The sequence below is a fragment of the Camellia sinensis genome, chromosome 15 (assembly GCF_055761805.1).
Source record: "Camellia sinensis isolate YWXY chromosome 15, ASM5576180v1, whole genome shotgun sequence".
Lineage (NCBI taxonomy): Eukaryota > Viridiplantae > Streptophyta > Magnoliopsida > Ericales > Theaceae > Camellia > Camellia sinensis.
Window position 1 is genome coordinate 142052046 of NC_138975.1, and position 20663 is coordinate 142072708.

The following is a 20663-nucleotide window of genomic DNA, read 5'->3' on the forward strand; positions in this document are numbered from 1 at the left end:
CAGCGCGCTCAACAGGCATAAGGGCACGGTGTTCGCCCGATCGGCGAAGAGAGTCATCCCGAAGAGGAACATGATGAAGCCCCGCGCGTACTGGTCCACCTCCTCCGGGGACATCTGCGCCTCCTTTGCCAAAGCTGGCTGGATCCGAAAGTGGCTCTCAAACCACGAATACCTGACAAACCCCGCTCGAGCAAGGGGAGGCTGCGTACCGAGTAGGTATAGCTGGGCAGCGTCCCACTCATCCATATCCGTGTCGAAGGGGATCGGATCACCCCCTACCCCAATGCCAGTAAGCATCGAGAAGTCGTAAGGGGTCATCGTCATGTCCCCTGCGACGGAGAAGTGGAAGGAGTTGGTGGTATCCCACCACCTCTCCGCTAGAGCAGCAAGCAAGGGCCTGCAGGTAGTCAGTCGAGAGAGCCCCCTGCAGAAGATGCCAAAGCCGGCCTCGTCGACGATGCCACGAACCGCATCTGGCAGCTCGAGGTACCAGTCCCGAGCAACGGTATTCCCATACCCGCGGATGGTATGGGAATCCCCCTGTAATAAAAAACAACAATTGCAAGGCAATATTCAAAATGCAATTCTGAGAAGCATACAATGAACTACAACGCGTGATGTGTCAGCATGTTTGGGTGGTTCAGGGCAGATGTAGTATGCGTGCAAGTTTTAACAGATTCAAACAAATACCGGGTGCCGGTGTGCTTACAGTAAACTACAACGTGTGATGTGTCAGCGTGTTTGGGTAGTTCAGTACAGTATAGCATGCGTGCATATTTTCAGACTCAAGCCAATACCAGGTACCAGTGTGTATGCAGTGAAATACAGCGTGCGCCGTGTGTTTGGGTGATTCGAAGCCAGTGTAGTGTGTGTGCATGTGTCAGTTTCAAACAGATATCAGTTGCACGTATGTTTACAATCAACTACAGTATACGGTATATCAGAATTAAGCAGTTAAAGAGCATAACCAGCTACGGCAGTTTTGCATCCTACATTGCAGAAAGTAAAGTAGGGAAGGAAAGTTACCTCGGAAGCACCGAAGGACAGATGGGAAGTAGGCTCACGCAGGAGGAGCTCGCGTGCCACGCCCCTCTCGAAGCTCCGGAACTGGCATAGTCCGTCGGGGAGCATCTCATGAACTGCAGGCCTGTAGGTCTCTGGATCGAACGGTCGGATACGGAGTGGCAAGGGCTCGGCCTCAGGGTCCATCTCGAGCTCTGGAGGAGCCCCGCCTTGTGGAAGATCGTCCGCCATCTCGAAGAGAATGTGAAAATGGCCGAAAGGCGAAAAATCGGGCAAAAAGGCGAAAAGTCAACAAAAAGTCAAACCCTAAGAGGGTCGAAAAAGCCGGAATACAGAAAAGGCACGAGAATCGAGAAAAACTCGAGTGAAACAAGCCCCAAGTGGCGAAAATCAAGAAAGAAACACCGAAACGAAGTTTCGTTCGGTTGAAAATGTCCGAAACGCGAAGGGGATCGCGAATCGAACAATGAAACGGGAGCTAGAACGCAAGAAAAGGAGAGAATCAAGGGAGGAAAATGCCCTAGAGGGGAGGGGGAAGGATTTTCGACCAAGGAGAAGTGAAGAAAATAGGGTTAGAAACCCTATTTTAAAAGACCCGTGGCCAATTGACAAAACTGCCCCGATACAGGAACTTTTTGCCGGTCGGCCACACTCTTTGCCGGTCGGCAATATATTGTGCTGATGGAATTGCATGATGGCTGGTGGACGGTCGGTGATGCATTTTGATGGCCGGTGGACATCCGGTGGTCTCCTACAGTGATTTTGGAGCCTCCTACACCCTTTTTTGAGTTATTTGTGGGGTTCAGGGCCTTCATTGCTCAAAACAGTGCAAAACAGTGCATTTCCGACGCTCAACCGGCCTCCGTTTTGACCTCGGGTCGTGTCTTCTGTGCATGGCACTCAAATTCGTGCAAGGTGTATCCTTTTCGTATCCTTTTGGCTTTTACGAAACTCAAAAGTTGCCCCCCTGTGCATCACATATCAATCGCACTGTCTTGTGCATTTCAAATCTATCGCACTGTCTTGTGCATTTCAAAATCACTAGCGCTGTTTAGCGTATCGCACTGTTTAGTGCACTGCATTCCATCGCGCTATCTTGCGCATTGCACTGTCTTGTGCACTCGCGTTGTCTAACGCATCGCGCTATTTTACGCATCTCATTGCATTTTACATGCATTCCATCGCGCTATCTTGCGCATTGCACTGTCTTGTGCACTCGCGTTGTCTAACGCATCGCGCTATTTTGCGCATCTCATTGCATTTTACATGCATTCCATCGCGCTATCTTGCGCATTGCACTGTCTTGTGCACTCGCGTTGTCTAACGCATCGCGCTATTTTGCGCATCTCATTGCATTTTACATGCATTCCATCGCGCTATCTTGCGCATTGCACTGTCTTGTGCACTCGCGTTGTCTAATGCATCGCGCTATTTTGCGCATCTCATTGCATTTTACATGCATTCCATCGCGCTATCTTGCGCATTGCACTGCCTTGTGCACTCACGTTGTCTAACGCATCGCGCTATTTTGCGCATCTCATCGCATTTTACATGCATTCCATCGCGCTATCTTGCGCATTGCACTGTCTTGTGCACTCGCGTTGTCTAACGATCGCGCTGTTTTGCGCATCTGTAGACACCCCATTTTTGACCATCCTCAACACTTGGGCGTCACCGTTTGAACACCCGGTGATCATCCATGTTTGTGTTCATTTGGAGTTCCCGGAGGTCCCGGCTACCCGCCTTGCCTCAGGATCTCCGAACTCGACCGTTTAGTGTCTGGTTTTGCACCAAACACTTGTGTTTTGCCTTGGAGGGGGAGGGAATGCCTTGTGAGGCATCCCCACACATCACCGGCCATGGCCACAGGCCACCGGCTGTGTTTTGTTTCTGTCGGCAATCTATTTTGCCGGTCGGCACTATTTGTTACCGGTCGGCACTAAATTTTGTCAAAATGGCAATTTTGAGCGGCCGACTACTGTTCATCTACTTTATGTAGATATTTTGTGCCAGCTGTGATAGCTGGCACCAACTCTGCTTCCCTCCATACACGTGTATGGAGGGATTTCCCTCTAAGCAAGCTTGTTGTGTAAGCTTTGCAAGAGGGACTTCTATAAGAGGAGAAGTCTTCTCCTTGTTCTAGGTTAGAAACTTTGAAGGCAAAACCAGAGCTTATACATATAGATACACCCTCTCTCTATATTTCCCTCTCTCCTCCCTTGTGTGTGTTTCTTGGCCTAAAAGTGTGTTTTCACCTTACTTTTGCACTAATACACACACTATTTGTGACATCCCTGTTCTGTATTATGCTAATTGGTCCCCAATACGTATGTGATTATATGTTTTGAGATAATTTTTGTGTGCCATTATGTGAATATATGCAACTTTGGAATTCTACCTGTTCACCGTAGGAATATCTGTTTGAATAATCTGCTCTGGAAATTAAATTGAGGGCCTTATCGGCCACAGAACCCGAAATTGATTACGCCACTGTGATTGGCATAATTTTTAGAGCCTACGGTGAAATTTAATTAGAAATTGATTCTGGTCAGATTAAACTGATTAAATTGATGAATTAAGTGCCCAAATATTTTATATTAAAATATTATATTAGTGGGGCTTGTTGTATGATAGCACTACACCCCCCCTTTAACTCTTATGAACTCAAAAATCTGAGGGATTCAATTGTAAGAGAGTGAGGGCCGGCCTTAGTGAGTGAAAGGGAGAGAAATTGTGCAATTTGGCTTAAAGCTTGGAAATTTTGGAGATTTAGCTCAAGAATTGACTAGAGCTTAGAAGATCAAAGCCTCTAGGTAAGCATTTGGCCTTGAATTCATAAGTTTGAAATTGTGATCTTGTAAGTTCAAGGGTTGTTTGTGATCAAGAGCATGTAATGAGTTGATTTTTGTTGAGTTTGAAGTCTTAGAACTCATGCATGTAAGAAATTACTTTGAATTTGCATATTTGAGCTTGAAACACATGATTCATGTAGAGTTTTGGTTAAAACTCATGTTGTAATCACCATTTGTACCATCTAAGTTGAGAATGATAAGCATCTCCCACATGCATGTACAAATCATGGGAGTATAAGTCTTGAATGTTTGAATTTGAGCATGTTGGTGATGGGTTTGAGATATTTTGGGACATGCATGTAGATAAATCATGAAATTGAGCTTCCTAATGTTGTAATCTTATATTGGTAGCATGTTAGCATGTGTAAATGTGTAATTTGAGCCATAACATGTATGAATTGTTGGTTGGAAGTCGAAATAAAGCTCAAGAACACAGTTCTGGGTTTTTCAGAATTTTGAGGTCCGCTCGAGCGGGTAACCTGACGCTCGAGCGGGAAATGCGTGCTCCCAGTACTTTTTACAGACTTAATGCCCGCTCGAGCGGGGTAATTAACGCTCGAGCGTGGGAGCTATTTTGATAGGCCTTCCGCTCGAGCGTCATATTTCACGCTCGAGCGTATTTTTGATGCAACCAGCACTTTTGCAGGCCTATAGGGTCCGCTCGAGCGGGGACCCTATTTTCTGAAATCCTGTTTTTGCATTTTGTGTTCTGTTTTCCGTTCTGTTTCACTTGTAATCACTCTTAGGCATGTGTTAAGCATTGCAAATGAGTTAATGAGATAAGAATAAAGCCTAAAGAGGAATATGTGAATTAAGGAACGGATTGAATTGTTAATGACCCTTTTGTGTTCATGGAATGTGTAGGGTCAAGCTCCAGGGCGAATCCACAAGCCGATCACTGTGAGTAATATCGATATTTGAATGATTGTGAATGTCCAATTATTATTCCCTTATAAGCTTTATGAGTTGCTAATTGGGATTGTGGACAAAAGTCAGACAGGGATAAACATAAATGGACCAAAGGTCGTTCTGATAAACATAAATGGACCAAAGGTCGTTCTGATAGAAATGAGTGGACCGAAGGTCGTTTTGACATGAATGAGTGGGCCGAAGGCCGTTTTGACAGAAATGAATGGACCGAAGGTCGTTTTGATGGAAATGAGTGGACCGAAGGTCGTTTTGACATATATGAATGGACCTAAGGTCGTTTTGACATGAATGAGTGGGCCGAAGGCCGTTTGACATGAATGAATGGGCCGAAGGCCGTTTTGACGTGAACGAATGGGCCAAAGGCCATTTTGATAGAAATGAATGGGCCGAAGGTCGTTCTGATAAACATAAATGGACCAAAGGTCGTTTTGATAGAAATGAGTGGACCGAAGGTCGTTTTGACATGAATGAATGGCCCGAAGGCCATTTTGATAGAAATGAATGGGCCGAAGGCCGTTTTGACGTAAATGAATGGGCCGAAGGCCGTTTTGACATGAATGGAAATCTGAATGGGCCAAAGGCCAGAATGTTTGGAACTACAGTCACTTGACTTGGATTTCGTATAGTTATATAATTGTTAAATAGAAATAAGAATTGGGCCCAAGGCCGTTCGGAACATGTTGTTCTACATTGTTATGTAACTTCTGTATTTGATTTGATATTATTCACTGGGCATTCGCTCATGCTCATTCATGTGTTTGTAGGTGAGCCAAGAGAAGTCCAAACCCAGCCCTAGTGAAGTTTGTGAGGAGCAACAAAGGTTTTGGAGAGTCAGCCCTCGCGTCTCACGTACGAGACCCGTCTTCGCCCTTTTATTATGTATTTACATTTTGTCATGTTGGCGAGGACTTTGTGTATATCCATACATAGCTGTGATGGGTTGACTTAGTTTTGAATGATCATGTTTGTACAGAACTTATGTCACTATGTTTCTGTCGTGAGTTATTAACGTACATATGTTTGGAATGTTATGACATGCATATAAGCACAGCTCTATGGACAAAGTTTTAAAATTGCTTCCGTTTGGCCCCTTTTACTCTGATGTGTTAAGTCTGTTTGGGTTTGAGGCCGTAGGTAATCTTAGGATTACTGGCCGGTTACGTCCTTAACCCATGGGGGCGGGTTTGGGTCGTGGCACTATTACACCTTGCTCCGAGATTGAGGGACTTTGAGGGTTGATTCTTGAGTTTTGGGGCTGTTTTTGATCAAAAGAAGAGGACTGCATTGGCTGTTCTTGAGGTGTACTTCAAGGGTGAGCACTTTGCTTTAGTTTTCCCAAACTTGCACTAGTCTTTTACCTATCTTGCTTGCTGATTTAGTTTTTGTGCATAACATAAAAAAGGCTTATATTTTCATGCTTAAGAACTTTCATTAAGGGTCTTTTATGGTTTGAGTTCAAACTCACCCTCTTAGGCCTTATTTGGCCTTTTTGGTGTTTCCTTTGTGAGGCCTTGTTTGCTCGAGTGTTTTGGTCTTTTCACCACTGAAAACCAGTGTATTTTCAGTGGTAAGGAAGGTGGTTTAAAGTCTTGCATAGGGGAGGGACACCCCTCTCCCTTCATTATCTTATTTCCTTGCATTTTGGCTTAAAGGGTAACATGTATGCTTGATTGGTTTTGGCCCTTTTTCAGAGGTTTTTGGGTGTTTTTAGGTCATGTGTAGTCTCTGTTTTTGGTCGGATTTGTGCCCTTTTGCATGCTTAACATACTTGCTTTACATTCCTCTATTTGGCCTAGAAATGCACCTTGTGTTTAAGCCATGATTCTTGCATGTGTTGGCTTAGTTCCATGAAGGTGTTGGCATTATTTTACCATGTTTAAGGTCTGTTGGCCATCTATTTCAGTCATGCTTGCCTTGTTTGGTGTCATCTCTTTGTGTTTTAGCTTGTAAGCTTTGAGCATATTGACCTCTAGCATGCGTAGCTATGACCATCCTCATGATTTGGCATCATTTAGGACCATATGTCAGTCCATAAATCATGTTTATATGTGTGCATGTGTGACCTCTTTCATGCCTTGAGGGTGTGCCCTCTTGTGCCTAGAAATGAGCTTTGGTACATGCATCCCATTGGAGCCATTTAAGCTGCCATGTTAGTAGGTTTTTGGGGTCTTTTTTTTTTTTGCATGTTAAGTTTCTGTTTTTGCTTGTCTAATTCATGCCATGAGTGGTCATGTTGGTGGAAGTAAAGTACCCCCTTTGTGCCTTAACTTTAGGACCATTGGCTTGCTTGTTGGCATGAGTATTTGTCCACCTTTTTAGGCACTTTTGACCACTGTTTTGGGTTGGATCAAGGTCTGCCCCTTTATGGTCTAAGGCCCCTTTGCATGCTTGTCTCATGTCCATTGCATAATTGCTTCATTAAGTGTTGTAATATGTTGATCCTATTGCTTAAATTGTCCATGTTTGCATTGCATTTGCATCTTGCATGCCTAGCATTGCATACTTGCCATATTAGTTGCATGGCATTTGGCATGCCTTGCATTTCCAATCTCATGTTGTACCTTTGAGTCATTGTTCCCATAGCATGCATTGCATTACTTGGTTTGGGGTGTCAAACCAAGTGTGAGGGTCAAGGAGCATTCATACTATAAGTGATGTAATGTGCCTTGACTCTCGGTCACCGGGGCCCTTGACTTCGGTATGATAGGGTCTTGGCCCTCATTTGTGTGATTGCATGCCTTTTTTACATCAAGTGGCAAGCTTGATTTCTTGGGCTATCATGCACCATTGATGGCTCGAGGATCGAGGGCCATGCCTCCCTGAGTTCAACACATGACGGGGAACATGACCATGCTTACATGTGCCTGAAATCCCATGCCATATGCTGTCTGTCCTCTGTTGCTGTCAAAACTGTCTGCTGCAGGAAGTTTCTGCCGACCGGCAGAATTCAGTGCCGACCGGCCATTGGTGAATGGCCGATGACTCAATCATCAGCCGATGGAAGTTATACACTGCCGGTGGGAATTTCCCCCTGCCGATGGTATTTTGTAGTGTGCAAGGAACCTGTCCCAGAACTTTGGAATTTTTCAGAGAAGCAAGGCAGTGAAAACAGAGGCAACAATGGTATGGTACGGACTTTCCGGGCGAGACAGGTTCGAGCATGCATCATTCGCGCATCCTGAGGCGGGGCTGTGGTCACCTTTCTTTATTTTTTGCACTCATTCTGTTAAGTAAATTAGAAATTCTGTAATAATTTATTTGCTTATCATTCGGACTGTAATATTTATTTGTACCCTCTGAGTGAGGGCAATGATGTAATAAATGTGCGTGAGTGTGTGTATGTCTTCCAACCTCGCGTCTTTCTTCCCTTTTATTTACCTGCTTATGATGGTAGACTAGGGCATATTTAAAATTAGCATGCCTTATGCTATGCATGCGCACATTCATGCATTTGTATTGCATGCATCAGGCTCGGTACATCACGCTAACTGCATTTGTACTTCAATTCCAAATTGAATACGTGCATCAATTAATCGCATTTCACATGCCATGCTTAAGTTAGCCGAGCCTACTTTGATTGCATCCTGTATGTGTTACATTAGGCAATTTGACATGAAATAGGACCATGCATGTTGGCTAACTAGTTTATTATTTTGGCACGGAGTACGATGTAAGTGTACGGGGAGCAAATATTCCGGCGTGCCCGTATTCCTTTCTTCCGAGCTCCGTCGATGTCCGATCACCTGCGAGCAAATAATGGTGAGCTACCCGGCGGTGTGTGGCCGAAAAAACCCTCCGACGGTCAAGTTAGCACATACCTTAGAGGGAATAGAGAGAAGGGAGAGAGTGTTTTAGTGTAAGGATTTCTTACAGATATGTTCGTCTGTCCCGTATGGGGGGCGCAGACATGCTTATATACCTTCTGAGCCCCATATCCACTCCCTGTCATCTCCTGACACGTGGCTCTGCTATCCCATCTGTCAGCATAAACCATGCCATTCATCACCTGCTCTCAACTGCCTGTCAGCACAGCCGGAGCTCGGCAGCCGAGCTGCCCTACCTCGGTCGCACCATGCTTCATACCTTAAGCGCCTAACCGGATAAAGAAATGAAGGACCGGGCTAGGCGGCATCTCGGCAAAGCCTAGCCCGAGCTCCTCCTTTGGTCGGCCTTCTCGCCGGTCAATCAACTACCTCGGCTGACCGCGCCTTTCCGAGCGCCGGTCTCTCGGTCTGTCTGGTTTCGACCATCCTCGGACCGAGCATCCTGGTCTGACCGGTCACTTCCTGGCCGAGCAGCTTCTGCACGGTCCGTGGCAGCACACACTCAGTCCAAACTCTGCCCGGCCCAAGTTCTAGTAGCCCATCTCCGGGTGAACAGTCGATCATCTCGGCCCAATGCTCTGCTGGGCCCTCAACTTGCTCGGTCTATACCTCGGCCCAACACCGGATCATAAATCACCCTCTCAATTGCCCCTTAATCCCGTCCGCGAAAGCGTGACTGGGATTATTCACTTCGACCGAGATAACATTTCTCAGGTCGTCAAGTTGCCAAGCCTTGACCGAGCTAGTTGACGTCATTGTCTGCAGATTTGACCGGTTATATTCCTCGGCCGACCTGTTCTCGTCGAAAGTAGCTCGGTTGGCTCTTCGTCTTTTCAACCCGTCGCTTCAGCCCCGACGTAGCCATAAATGGGGACACGTGGCGGCCTGCCATTGGGCATCGGGCAGCCAACCCGCCGTTTTTGTCAGAATTTGAATTTGGGCGGACTCCCCCTTGCTTATACATACGAGACCTCCCCCAAACTCCAATCCCTACTGCCATTTCGATATTCAACCTCAGAGCCCCAGCACTCTCGTATTCAAATCTTCTGCCATTCTGCCATCCTTCGTGTTTTGGAAGAACACCCTCAGCCCTTCACAGGTAAGATACTCAATCCCTCTTACGTTGCTATTTTCTTTTATTTTACACACATTAGGGCACAAAAACGTAGCTTTTAGGGCATTGATCATTGAAAACGTCACAAACCTCCCACTGTTCTTGGCGTTCTTCGTCTCCCTGAAGAACGCTGAAGAACTGGGGTGAACCGGGCTCTGGGCCTTCTTTTGATCCAAAAAACCAACCAAACCGGGCAAACAACATGTTTGTAATAACCACGGCACAAACCGAGATAACCCAATTACTCGATCGCTTAACCGGGCTAAAATTAGGTCTGCTTGGGCGACCGAGCTCCTTAATTAGTCAACCGAGGTGGTTTGGCACCCTTACCGACCGAGCTGAAGTCTAGCTCCTAATGCGAAACCGCGCTCACTTACACTTGCCATCCTTTTCCTGCAGAGTCCAAGGGGACCACTGCCATTCCTGAACCTCTCAGGACCGAGCTGCAGCCAATTACCACCGTGCCCAACCCATCAACCGGGCTATAGTAAGTCGGCCTCCAATGGGGAAATTCCGCTTCCTAGTGGACACTCCGGCCGCGCTAGCCGCTTTCAGAGAGGATTACGGCGTCCCGGCCGACGTCCATCTCGAGCTGGCCGAAGAAGAAACCACGCCTTGGGGTAGGGAGGAATGCCCCTTCACCGTGCTGTCCATTGTCGAAGGGGGCCTTCGTTTCCCTCTTAACCCGCTGATTACCGAGTTCTTACGCCGAACCGGGCTAGCGCCAACCCAAGTGTCCACCAACACATACAGGATAATAAATGGCGTGCATGAGTTAAATAACCGGTTAGGCATAAGCCTAGGTTTAGCCGAGATCCTACACCAGTACACACTTGGCCACACCGGCGACGGTCTCGCCTATTACTTGAAGATTCGACCGGGCCGAGAAAAAATCGTAACCGGCACACCAGACAAGGATCTTCATGACGATGATTTCTTCTGGGTGTCTGGTAACTATGAAACAGCCGAGACACCGGGCTGGATGATTAGCAAAAGTTTTGGGAGCACATGTAAGCTGCGCAAATAATCTCGGTTTACATACTTATGTTTTTCGCAGTTTAATCATTCTCTTGTTTCTTTTGCAGCCATCCAAGCCTTGCAAGCCAACTACAACTTCCCCAACGTAGAGGCGATCAGGACCGCGCTTCGCTACCGGGATCGTGACTGTAACCAACTACTCGGCTACAGTCCTACATATAGATATTCCGCTCCCCGCCGGAGTAAAGTAACCGACTTCCTCAGAGCTCCTTCGCCACCGCCAGATCCAACCCTTCCCGACATCCCGTTAATCCGGTTAACAGACGAGCAAGAAATGGCCAAGAGAAGTCGAATCAAGAACCTGCTCACCGCCACATCTGCCGAGGTGCCGAGCGTGGTAACCCGGTCGCCAACCGCCGGTCAATCCAGTGGCGCCGTGGTCGCCCTAGCCACTGCATCCGCCGGGCAATCCAGCCGAGAACCTTCTGCGCGGCGGGCCGGGAAAAGAGCTCGGGCAGATCCGTCCGCCGAGCTAGTCACCGAGCTCGCCACCGAGCACCCCACGGACGCCCCCGCCCCAGTGCCAGCCTGGCGCCCACATCTGAAGCACCGGGGTCAGGACATCCCGGCGACGGCTTCGATCAAGGCTGACAAAGAGCATCTGCTCGCCTTTGATCTGTCCAAAGCATTCCTACTACCGAGCGACGTGGTTGGCAGCGACCACGTCCCTGACACTCGGTTAGTCAAGTCATCAGTAAAGTCCATGGCCAGGGTAAGCCAATGCAGCTCTGAAAATTTTCCTAAGTGTTTGCCCGGTTCCGTTTCTCATCAACTTTGTTTTTTGCAGGCCATTCAAAAACAGCATCTGGTTTTGGAGCGCATCCACCGGCTTAGGCAAAAGGCAAATGACACAGCCAGCCAGGTTGAGAGCCTTCAAGCCGAGCTGGGCCGGGCTAAGGCTTCCCTCCAGATAGCCAATGCTGACAACAACAGACTGCTCGGTCAGCTGGAGGCGGCCGAGAAAAAACAAAGTGAGCTCCAGATTGAGGTGGACGCTTTTAAGAAGACGAAGAGGAGAGCTTGCCGGGCTGCCAACAATGCCGGGTTTAATGAAGCCGAGAAGAACTACAAGAAGCAAGTCTTTGCAACACAAGACATCTTTTTCAAGGCTGGCTGGAAGTCCGCCTGCGAGCACCTCGGCCAGGGCTCCAACACCGATGTATTTACTAATCCTCCTCCCGCCAAGCTACCGGTCTACCTCGTGCCTTACGCAAATGATGTATTCAGTGCGCTTCAAGCGGAGGCCGAGGAGGGGCTTGAAGAAGGAAGTGATGAGACAGATTCGGAGGCTGAGGACGCCGAAGTGGAAGTGCAGCCCGGTCAAGTTGAGCCCGGTGCCCAAGAAGCGAGCCCAACCGTCAACCTTGAGGCTGCCGAGGATGAATTCACCAATCTATCCCCCTTGGTTTAGTTTTCTTTTCTTTGTATTTTTGCTTTCAATACTTTTGATGTAACCGGGCTCTGTCCCCACCTCTTGTAATGAATTTCTTTATCAATGAAAAATTTTGAATTTTCGCCAAGTGTTTGTCCGGTAGTAATCCATTCCATCTTCAGCAAACTATCTCGGTATAACTTATCATTGGAACACTTTGTCGACCGGAGTCCATAACACGGTCGAAGCAATTTGAGCATAACAAAACAAATTCATGCACCGAAATACCCATCTCGGTTGTAGCTAAGTTTGGACAAGATACCATGTTGGACAAGACGCCAACTCTTCCAACCGGAGTACTTCATCACGGTTGGGAATCCCAAGTTGGACAGAACACCAACTCTTCCAACCGGAGTACTTCATCTCGGTTGGGAATCCAAAGTTGGACAAAACACCAACTCTTCCAACCGGAATACACCATCTCGGTTTGGAATTTTAAGTTGGACAAATCACCAACTCTTCCAACCGGAGTACATCATCTCGGTTGGGGATTCTAAGTTGGACAAAACACCAACTCTTCCAACCGGAGCAGATCATCTTGGTTGGGAATCCTAAGTTGGACAAAACACCAACTCTTCCAACCGGAGCAAATCGTCTCGGTTGGGAATCCAAAGTTGGACAAAACACCAACTCTTCCAACCGGAATACACCATCTCGGTTTGGAATTTTAAGTTGGACAAATCACCAACTCTTCCAACCGGAGTACATCATCTCGGTTGGGGATTCTAAGTTGGACAAAACACCAACTCTTCCAACCGGAGCAAATCATCTCGGTTGGGAATCCTAAGTTGGACAAGACACCAACTCGTCCAACCGGAGCAAATCTCGGTTGTAAACATTAAAAGAACAATCCAAGTGCTAATGCAAAATGACTTCTATAATTTGACAAAAAGAATTACATTCTGCTTTGCAAGCCAAAAAATTGCTTTACAAAAAGAGGAAAGTAAAAAGCTTAAAAATAATACAATTTCAAGTTGGCCGCATTCCATGGCCGGGGTATGGCTCTTCCCTCTAGATCCTCCAAGTGGTAAGCCCCCTTGCCAGCCAGACCAGTGATCTTGTAGGGTCCTTCCCAATTTGCCCCTAGTTTGCCTTCTCCTGGCACCAGGGTGTTGCCCATAATCTTCCTCAAAACCCAATCCCCAACTTTGAACGGTCTGGGGTGCACTGTCTTGTTATACTTCTTGGAGAGCTCTTGTTGGTAAGCGGCAACATGGATGAGGGCTTTCTCCCGGCGCTCTTCCGCTAGGTCCAACTCCAAGGCAATAGCCTCGGCATTTAGCTCGGGCTCAAAACTCTCAGTTCTGAGGGTGGGCATTTCAACTTCCAAGGGTATGACCGCCTCCATGCCATAAGCCAAAGCAAATGGAGTTTCCCCGGTCGAACGTCGCGGGGTTGTTCGATATGCCCAAAGGACGCTCGGTAATTCTTCAGCCCACTTGCCCTTAGCCTTTTCCAACCGTTTCTTCAACCCATCCAGTATAGTCTTGTTTGATGCTTCGGCTTGACCATTGGACTGCGGGTAGGCCGGGGTGGAGTTGTAGAATTCTATCTTCAGATCTTCACAAAATCCTCTGAATAGGCGACCGTCAAACTGGGTACCGTTGTCAGAGATCAAAATCTTGGGGACGCCAAACCGCGTGACAATGTTCTACCAGACAAATCGCTTCACGTCTTTTTCTTTGATGGTTGCCAAGGGCTCAGCTTCAACCCACTTTGTGAAGTAATCTATGGCCGCGATGAAGAATTTCCGGTTGCCCGGTGCTGTTGGCAACGGTCCCACTATATCTAGCCCCCACATGGCGAAAGGCCAAGGACTGGTGAGGGGAAGAAGTTCCCTGGCAGGCTGGTGGATCTGATGGGCGAATTTTTGGCATTTCTCGCACTTGCGGACATATTTTTGGGCGTCGGCCTGCATGCACGGCCACCAGTATCCCTGCGAAATAGCTCGGTAGGCCAAGGACCGTCCCCCGACGTGGCTGCCACAACTGCCTTCATGAATTTCAAACAAGAAGGCCTCCACACTGTTCGGGTGCACGCACTTGAGATAAGGACCGGTGAAGGACTTCTTATACAACGCGCCTGATGGAGAGAGCCAAAACCGCTCGGACTTCACCCGGATTTTGTGTGCTTCTTCGCTGGAAGAGTCCGGTCTCTGAGGAACGAGATCAAGGGGTCCATCCATGAAGGACCTAGCTCGGCGCAGAGTACATCCGTCTGCCCGGCGTTTTCAATGCTTGGCCGCGGAAGAAAGTCAATCAACAGGGGGTTTGGAGATGTGCTATCTACCATGGAAGCGAGGCCGGCGAGTTCATCAGCCCGGCTGTTTTCTTCCCGGCCAATCTGCTGGACTCTGATTGCCTCAAACTGCTTGATATGGTCCCTGACCAGAGCTTGGTACTTCGCCATCCTGTCGTCCTTCGCTTCATAAATCCCGGAAACTTGATTAACCACAAGTTGGGAATCACTATATACCAGAAGCTCGGCAGCCTTCATTTGGATTGTGCTCTTGAGCCCAGCAAGAAGCGCCTCGTACTCAGCCTCGTTGTTAGACGCCGGGAAGCCGAGTGTGATAGAATGCTCTATGGTTAGGCCGTCCGGGGATATAAGAACAATACCTAGGCCGGCACCATGGCGGTTGGACGCTCCATCAACAAAAAGCTTCCACATGTCCCCCACGAAAAGCTTCCAGCAGTCAGATGGGTCCTGAGAGTTGCGAAGGGCAATGGGATCACAACTGCTCGGCTGTGCGGTGTCAAGTTTGGTGTTGACCGGTTCAAAGTCAGTGCCCCTTGGTGATTCGACATCGGACTCAGCAAGTTGGTCCGTAATGCCCAAGTCCGTAGGCGAAACACCAGGTTGCGGTGTGAAGCCGGCCGCAGGTTCTGAGCTGCCTGGAACCATTCCTTCCCCCCTTGAGGATTCGGCACCGGACTCAGCAAGTTGGTTCAGAATGCCCAAGTCCGTAGGCGAATCATCAAGTTCTAAGCTGTGTGGAACCATTCCTTCCCCCCTTGGTGATGCGGTACCGGACAGAGTGGATGGGTTGGTGATACACAACTCCGTCATCGCAGCACCGGGAGGTATTACCGTGCAAACTGAGGGAATTTCGATGGTGCGCGCTAACTCCGCGGCGCGACCTTCTGCAGCTGGTAGTTCCTCGGTTGGCATTGTGGGCGTCTCATCATCTGCCCCGGCAATGTCGACCGGGCATACCGGATGAGTGCCAGGTGAGAACTCGGCAACAAAATCGGCCAAGGTTTGGGCTTTGATTGCGGTGCGCGGCTGGAACTTCACATCGAACTGTCCCAACTCGACCGCCCATTTTAATATTCGGCTGGAAAAGTCTGCGCGCTCAAACAAGGCCTTGAGGGGGAACTCGGTCAGTACGACGATGGTATGGGCGTGAAAATAATGTGCCAATTTCCTCGAAGCCATCATCAGTGCCAACGCAAGCTTTTCCAGCGACAAGTACCTCGTCTCAGCCGGCAGAAGGGTCTTACTTACGTAAAAAATTGGGAGGTGCTTAATTCCTTCAGCCCGGACTAACACCGCACTTACTGCGTGCTGGGAGACGGCAAGGTAAAGGTAGAGTTCCTCACCGGGCTCTGGTGTAACCAACAGCGGCGGAGAAGACAAATAATCTTTGAGCTCGGCCAAAGCTCGGTCACACTCGTCATCCCATGAGAACTTTGACTTCAATGCTTGAAAGAAAGGGCGGCAGCGATCTGATGACCGGCTTATAAATCGATTAAGCGCGGCGGCCATCCCGGCCAGATGCTGCACGTCCTTAGCCGAGCTGGGTTGTTTCAATTCTTGCACGGCTCTGATCTGAGTAGGGTCTGCTTCGATGCCTCGGTTCGTGACTAAGAATCCCAAAAATTTCCCGGATCCCACGCCAAAGGTACACTTCGAGGCGTTCAAGCGCAGCTTGTGCTTCTTAAGAATGGCGAACATCTCGGCTAAGTCGGACAAATGGTGTGCCTCATGTCGGCTCTTTACCACCATATCATCGATGTAAGCCTCCATTGTCCGGCCGAGCAAAGGAGCGAACATTTTGGTCACCATCCTCTGAAAGGTTGCCCCGGCGTTTTTCAAACCAAAGGGCATAACTCGATAGCAGAAGAGTCCCCTTGGAGTCGTAAAAGAGGTGATTTCTTGGTCAGGCCCATGCATGGCAATCTGGTGATAGCCGCGGTACGCATCCAAGAAACTGAGCCGACTGTGTCCAGCCGTCAAATCCACTAGCTGGTCAATGCGCGGCAAAGGGAAGCTGTCTTTTGGACAAGCTCGGTTGACTGTCTTGTAGTCGACACAAACTCGCCACTTTCCATTTTTCTTGGGCACCACTACCGTGTTGGAAATCCACCGAGGGTAGTGCACTTCTTGTATTGCTCGTGCCTCAAGCAAGTTCTTTACCTCCTCTGCTACTACCTCGGCGTGATGCAGCGCCGATCGCCTTGTTCGCTGGATGACTGGCTTTGCTCCAGGGAAGACATTGAGGTGATGGCAGATAAAGCTTGGGTCAAGACCAGGCATGTCATAGGGCGACCATGCAAAGACTTCGATGTTCGCCATTAAAAACTCAATCATCTCGGTTCTCTCCATGGCCGAGAGACTTGAACCGAGCAAGAAGAATCTGTCCGGCTGCTCGGCATCAATCCGCACCTCAACCAATTCTTCAACTGCCTTGTCTTCTGCTTTGGTGCCAACATCATCCAAGACACTCTGGTCCTCCGGTCCCTCGATCATTTGAACGAATCCTTTGGCAGCCCGGCTCCCGTTGACCGCCACGAAGCACTACTTGGACATGACCTGATCACCCCAAATCTCCTCGATTGCCCCCATAGCCGAGGGGAATCTCATCACCTGGTGGTAGGTCGATGCTACGGCTTGCATGGCGTGAAGCCATCCTCTTCCAAGGATAAGGTTGTATGTTGAAGGCACTTGTAGCACCCAAAACTCCACTTGCTGGACCACGGATCCCGCTTTGACCGGCAGGATAATCTTTCCCAATGGCCACTCCGGCTGCGAGTTAAATCCAACCAGTGGCGAAGTGGCCGGTGCCAAGTCTGTCTCACGAAGTTTGAGCTGTTTGAACGCATCATAATACATGCTCTCGACCGAGCTTCCCTGATCGATCAAGATCCGTCTAACATCAAATTCTTTGACGCGTAGTGTTACGACAAGAGCATCGTTGTGCGGCGTCTGGATACGCTCTAAATCCCTTGAGGTGAAACTGATCACGTCTTTCTCCTCTGTCTTCCCCCTTTTGATGGCAGGCTGTACTGACAAAACCTCCCTCATATGCTCTGCCTTCTTAATCATGCCCCGGAGTTCGCAAACACGCTCCGGTTCCACAATTCCGTGGATGACATTAATTACTCCCTGTGGTGGTGCATCTCGGTCGTCCTGTCCCTTGGGATCGACCGGAGCCTGATTCGGTTTCACTCCGCCATCGATGTAAAGGTCCAGATGCCCGGCCGCAACCAGTTCTTCCAAGTGTTGTCGCAGAGGCAAACAATCCTCAGTCCGGTGGCCCCTCTCCCGGTGAAACATACAACGATACCGCGGATTGTAGCCCTTTTGTCCATCGCCCAATTTAGCAGGAAACTGGACATACTCCTCGTCTCGGATTTCACTAAGTATGCGATAGATTGGAATCTTGAAGACCGTGGTTATGCCAGTCCTTACCTTCATTCTTCTGTTTGCGTCCTCAACGTCATCTCGGGGATAATCATCCCGGTCATTACGACGTCCTCTACCCCGGTTTTTTCGACTTGAACCTCGGTCTGATTCCTCTGCTCGGTCATTTGAGCGGTTGGACTCTTGCCCAACTGCGTGCACCTTGCCTGCTGTCTTCTTGTCTGTTCCGACCGGAGTGGCCTTCACGGTGGAAGCCGACGCATCATCCTCTACTCGGATGTGCTCATTGATGCGCTGCATGAGCTGGCCCATGGAGGTCGGTTGGTGCATGGTAAACGAGTCCCGCAGTCTATGTCCGACCGGGAGACCGCGCTTATATTGCGTGATAGCAAGGTTGACCGGGCAGTCTAAGATCTCGTTGAAGGTTTCCCAATACCTTGAATTGTATGCCTTCAGTGTGTCGCACGGTTCCATCTTGACACTTAGCAAGTGATCGACTTCCTTTGGCGTTTTTGTGTTGGTTTTGAAGCGCGTAACAAACGCCTCGGCCAACTGATGCCACCTTTGTATGCTCTCTTCCGGCAACCTCTCGAACCACTTTAGGCCCAGCTCGCCTAAACTTGACGGGAAGATTAGGCACATACGTCCGTCATTGCGCCGATGTCCGGCCATAACCTGTCGGAAGTGGCTCACATGCATGTACGGATCGGTTTTTCCGTCGTAAAGTGTGAACTTAGGCTGGTGGAAGCCTGCCGGAAGCGGCGTTGTTTCTATTTCCAGGGAAAAAGGAGTGGCACTCAGCCTTGCCAAGTCTGTATCTTCGAATATTGGCATTGCTGGGCGGGGTGGAGGCATTCCGACCTCCTCGCTGCCGTGAACCCCGTAGGAGAGCCGCTGGAAAGCAGGTATTCTCTGAGCTTCGCGCCGGCGAGCCCGCTCCCTTAACACTGCCCGTAGATCCTCTGACTGAGCAGAATAAGAGTACCTCGACGTCGTCGCCGGACGTGAGGGTTTGTAAGTGCTGTCTTGCGCGCTAGACTTTTCTGCACGCATGTCGGAATCACCAACCTGGTAACTCCTGGTGATGGAAATGGACTGAGTACGTCGCTGACTCTGATCGCCTGACCGGCGGGATGGGGTGCGCTCACTGTGGTCTCCCACCCCACCTTTCCCTTTGACATGCCGCTTAAGATCCTCCATCTCCGCCGCCATCCGCCTGATGACAGCGTCTTGGTCCCTTAACTTGCTTTCCAATCGCCTGGCGTGTGAGTCTCTCCGCCGGTGACCGTCTGGACTCCGTGAATGCCCATGACTCCTTCCGCGCTTATCCCGCGCGTCACCTGACTGTCCTCCAGTGGGCGTCCCCAAGTCAGCCATTGGATGGACGGCAGGTGGTCCCTTTCTCCTTCGGGTATACTCCGGGGTGGCTCCATCGATGGCGGACAACGGGAACTCGTCGTTGTTCGCCATGGATGGCGATCAGATGAACCTGGAAGACAAGGTTTTGTCTGTCAAGATTCCCACAGACGGCGCCAATTGTACGGGGAGCAAATATTCCGGCGTGCCCGTATTCCTTTCTTCCGAGCTCCGTCGATGTCCGATCACCTGCGAGCAAATAATGGTGAGCTACCCGGCGGTGTGTGGCCGGAAAAACCCTCCGACGGTCAAGTTAGCACACACCTTAGAGGGAATAGAGAGAAGGGAGAGAGTGTTTTAGTGTAAGGATTTCTTACAGATATGTTCGTCTGTCCCGTATGGGGGGCGCAGACATGCTTATATACCTTCTGAGCCCCATATCCACTCCCTGTCATCTCCTGACACGTGGCTCTGCTATCCCATCTGTCAGCATAAACCATGCCATTCATCACCTGCTCTCAACTGCCTGTCAGCACAGCCGGAGCTCGGCAGCCGAGCTGCCCTACCTCGGTCGTACCATGCTTCATACCTTAAGCGCCTAACCGGATAAAGAAATGAAGGACCGGGCTAGGCGGCATCTCGGCAAAGCCTAGCCCGAGCTCCTCCTTTGGTCGGCCTTCTCGCCGGTCAATCAACTACCTCGGCTGACCGCGCCTTTTCGAGCGCCGGTCTCTCGGTCTGTCTGGTTTCGACCATCCTCGGACCGAGCATCCTGGTCTGACCGGTCACTTCCTGGCCGAGCAGCTTCTGCACGGTCCGGGGCAGCACACACTCAGTCCAAACTCTGCTCGGCCCAAGTTCTGGTAGCCCATCTCCGGGTGAACAGTCGATCATCTCGGCCCAATGCTCTGCTGGGCCCTCAACTTGCTCGGTCTATACCTCGGCCCAACACCGGATCATAAATCACCCTCTCAGTAAGTATTTAGGCTTTAGCATCCCGCATGCGTGTGAGTGTTGCCATGACAGTATGCTTGCCATGCGGCTAAATGCTTATGTGATAAATTGTTTGAATGCCTGTGGGTGAAGGTTGGATTGTTTGAGTTGGAAAAACTCGTTGAAATCCGTATTTTAGCCTACTTGTGAGTAGCAAATTCCAAAACATTTTTCCAAAACAAACGGATATGCAATGTTTCTTTCCAAATTTGGCGATCTAGTCTATACTTGTTTTGCTGTGCGCATAACATAGTAATTCTAGGCTAACAATTGAAATAAGAACACATAATGTTTTCAAAAACGGATATCACGGTTAGTAGAGGCCGGTCTTCGGACCGGGAGAAAGGGGGTGCTCATAGCTGACCTTCCCCAATCGTACCCAAGCTCCCGAGCCGAGAAACTCCGGTGATGACAGACATGTGGCCTTCGGCATCGAGTTAGGGTTTCCTAAATTC

At 49.3% G+C, this 20663-nt stretch overlaps 1 protein-coding gene across 1 annotated transcript; it reads left to right on the forward strand.

Moving 5' to 3' along the window:
- The first annotated feature begins 8729 nt into the window (after positions 1 to 8729).
- LOC145813658 (uncharacterized) lies at positions 8730 to 12299 on the forward strand. Its single transcript, XM_082909407.1, has 2 exons — positions 8730 to 11493; positions 11569 to 12299. The coding sequence occupies exons 1-2, from the start codon at positions 11056 to 11058 to the stop codon at positions 12190 to 12192; spliced, it is 1062 nt and encodes a 353-aa protein (XP_082765533.1). The 5' UTR covers positions 8730 to 11055; the 3' UTR covers positions 12193 to 12299.
- The last annotated feature ends 8364 nt before the right edge of the window (positions 12300 to 20663 follow it).

Coding starts and splice junctions, on each gene's coding strand:
- LOC145813658 (XM_082909407.1), top strand. CDS start 11,056: ATGGCCAAGAGAAGTCGAATCAAGAACCTGCTCACCGCCACATCTGCC. Junction 11,494..11,568: donor CAGTAAAGTCCATGGCCAGG/GTAAGCCAATGC, acceptor TGTTTTTTGCAG/GCCATTCAAAAACAGCATCT.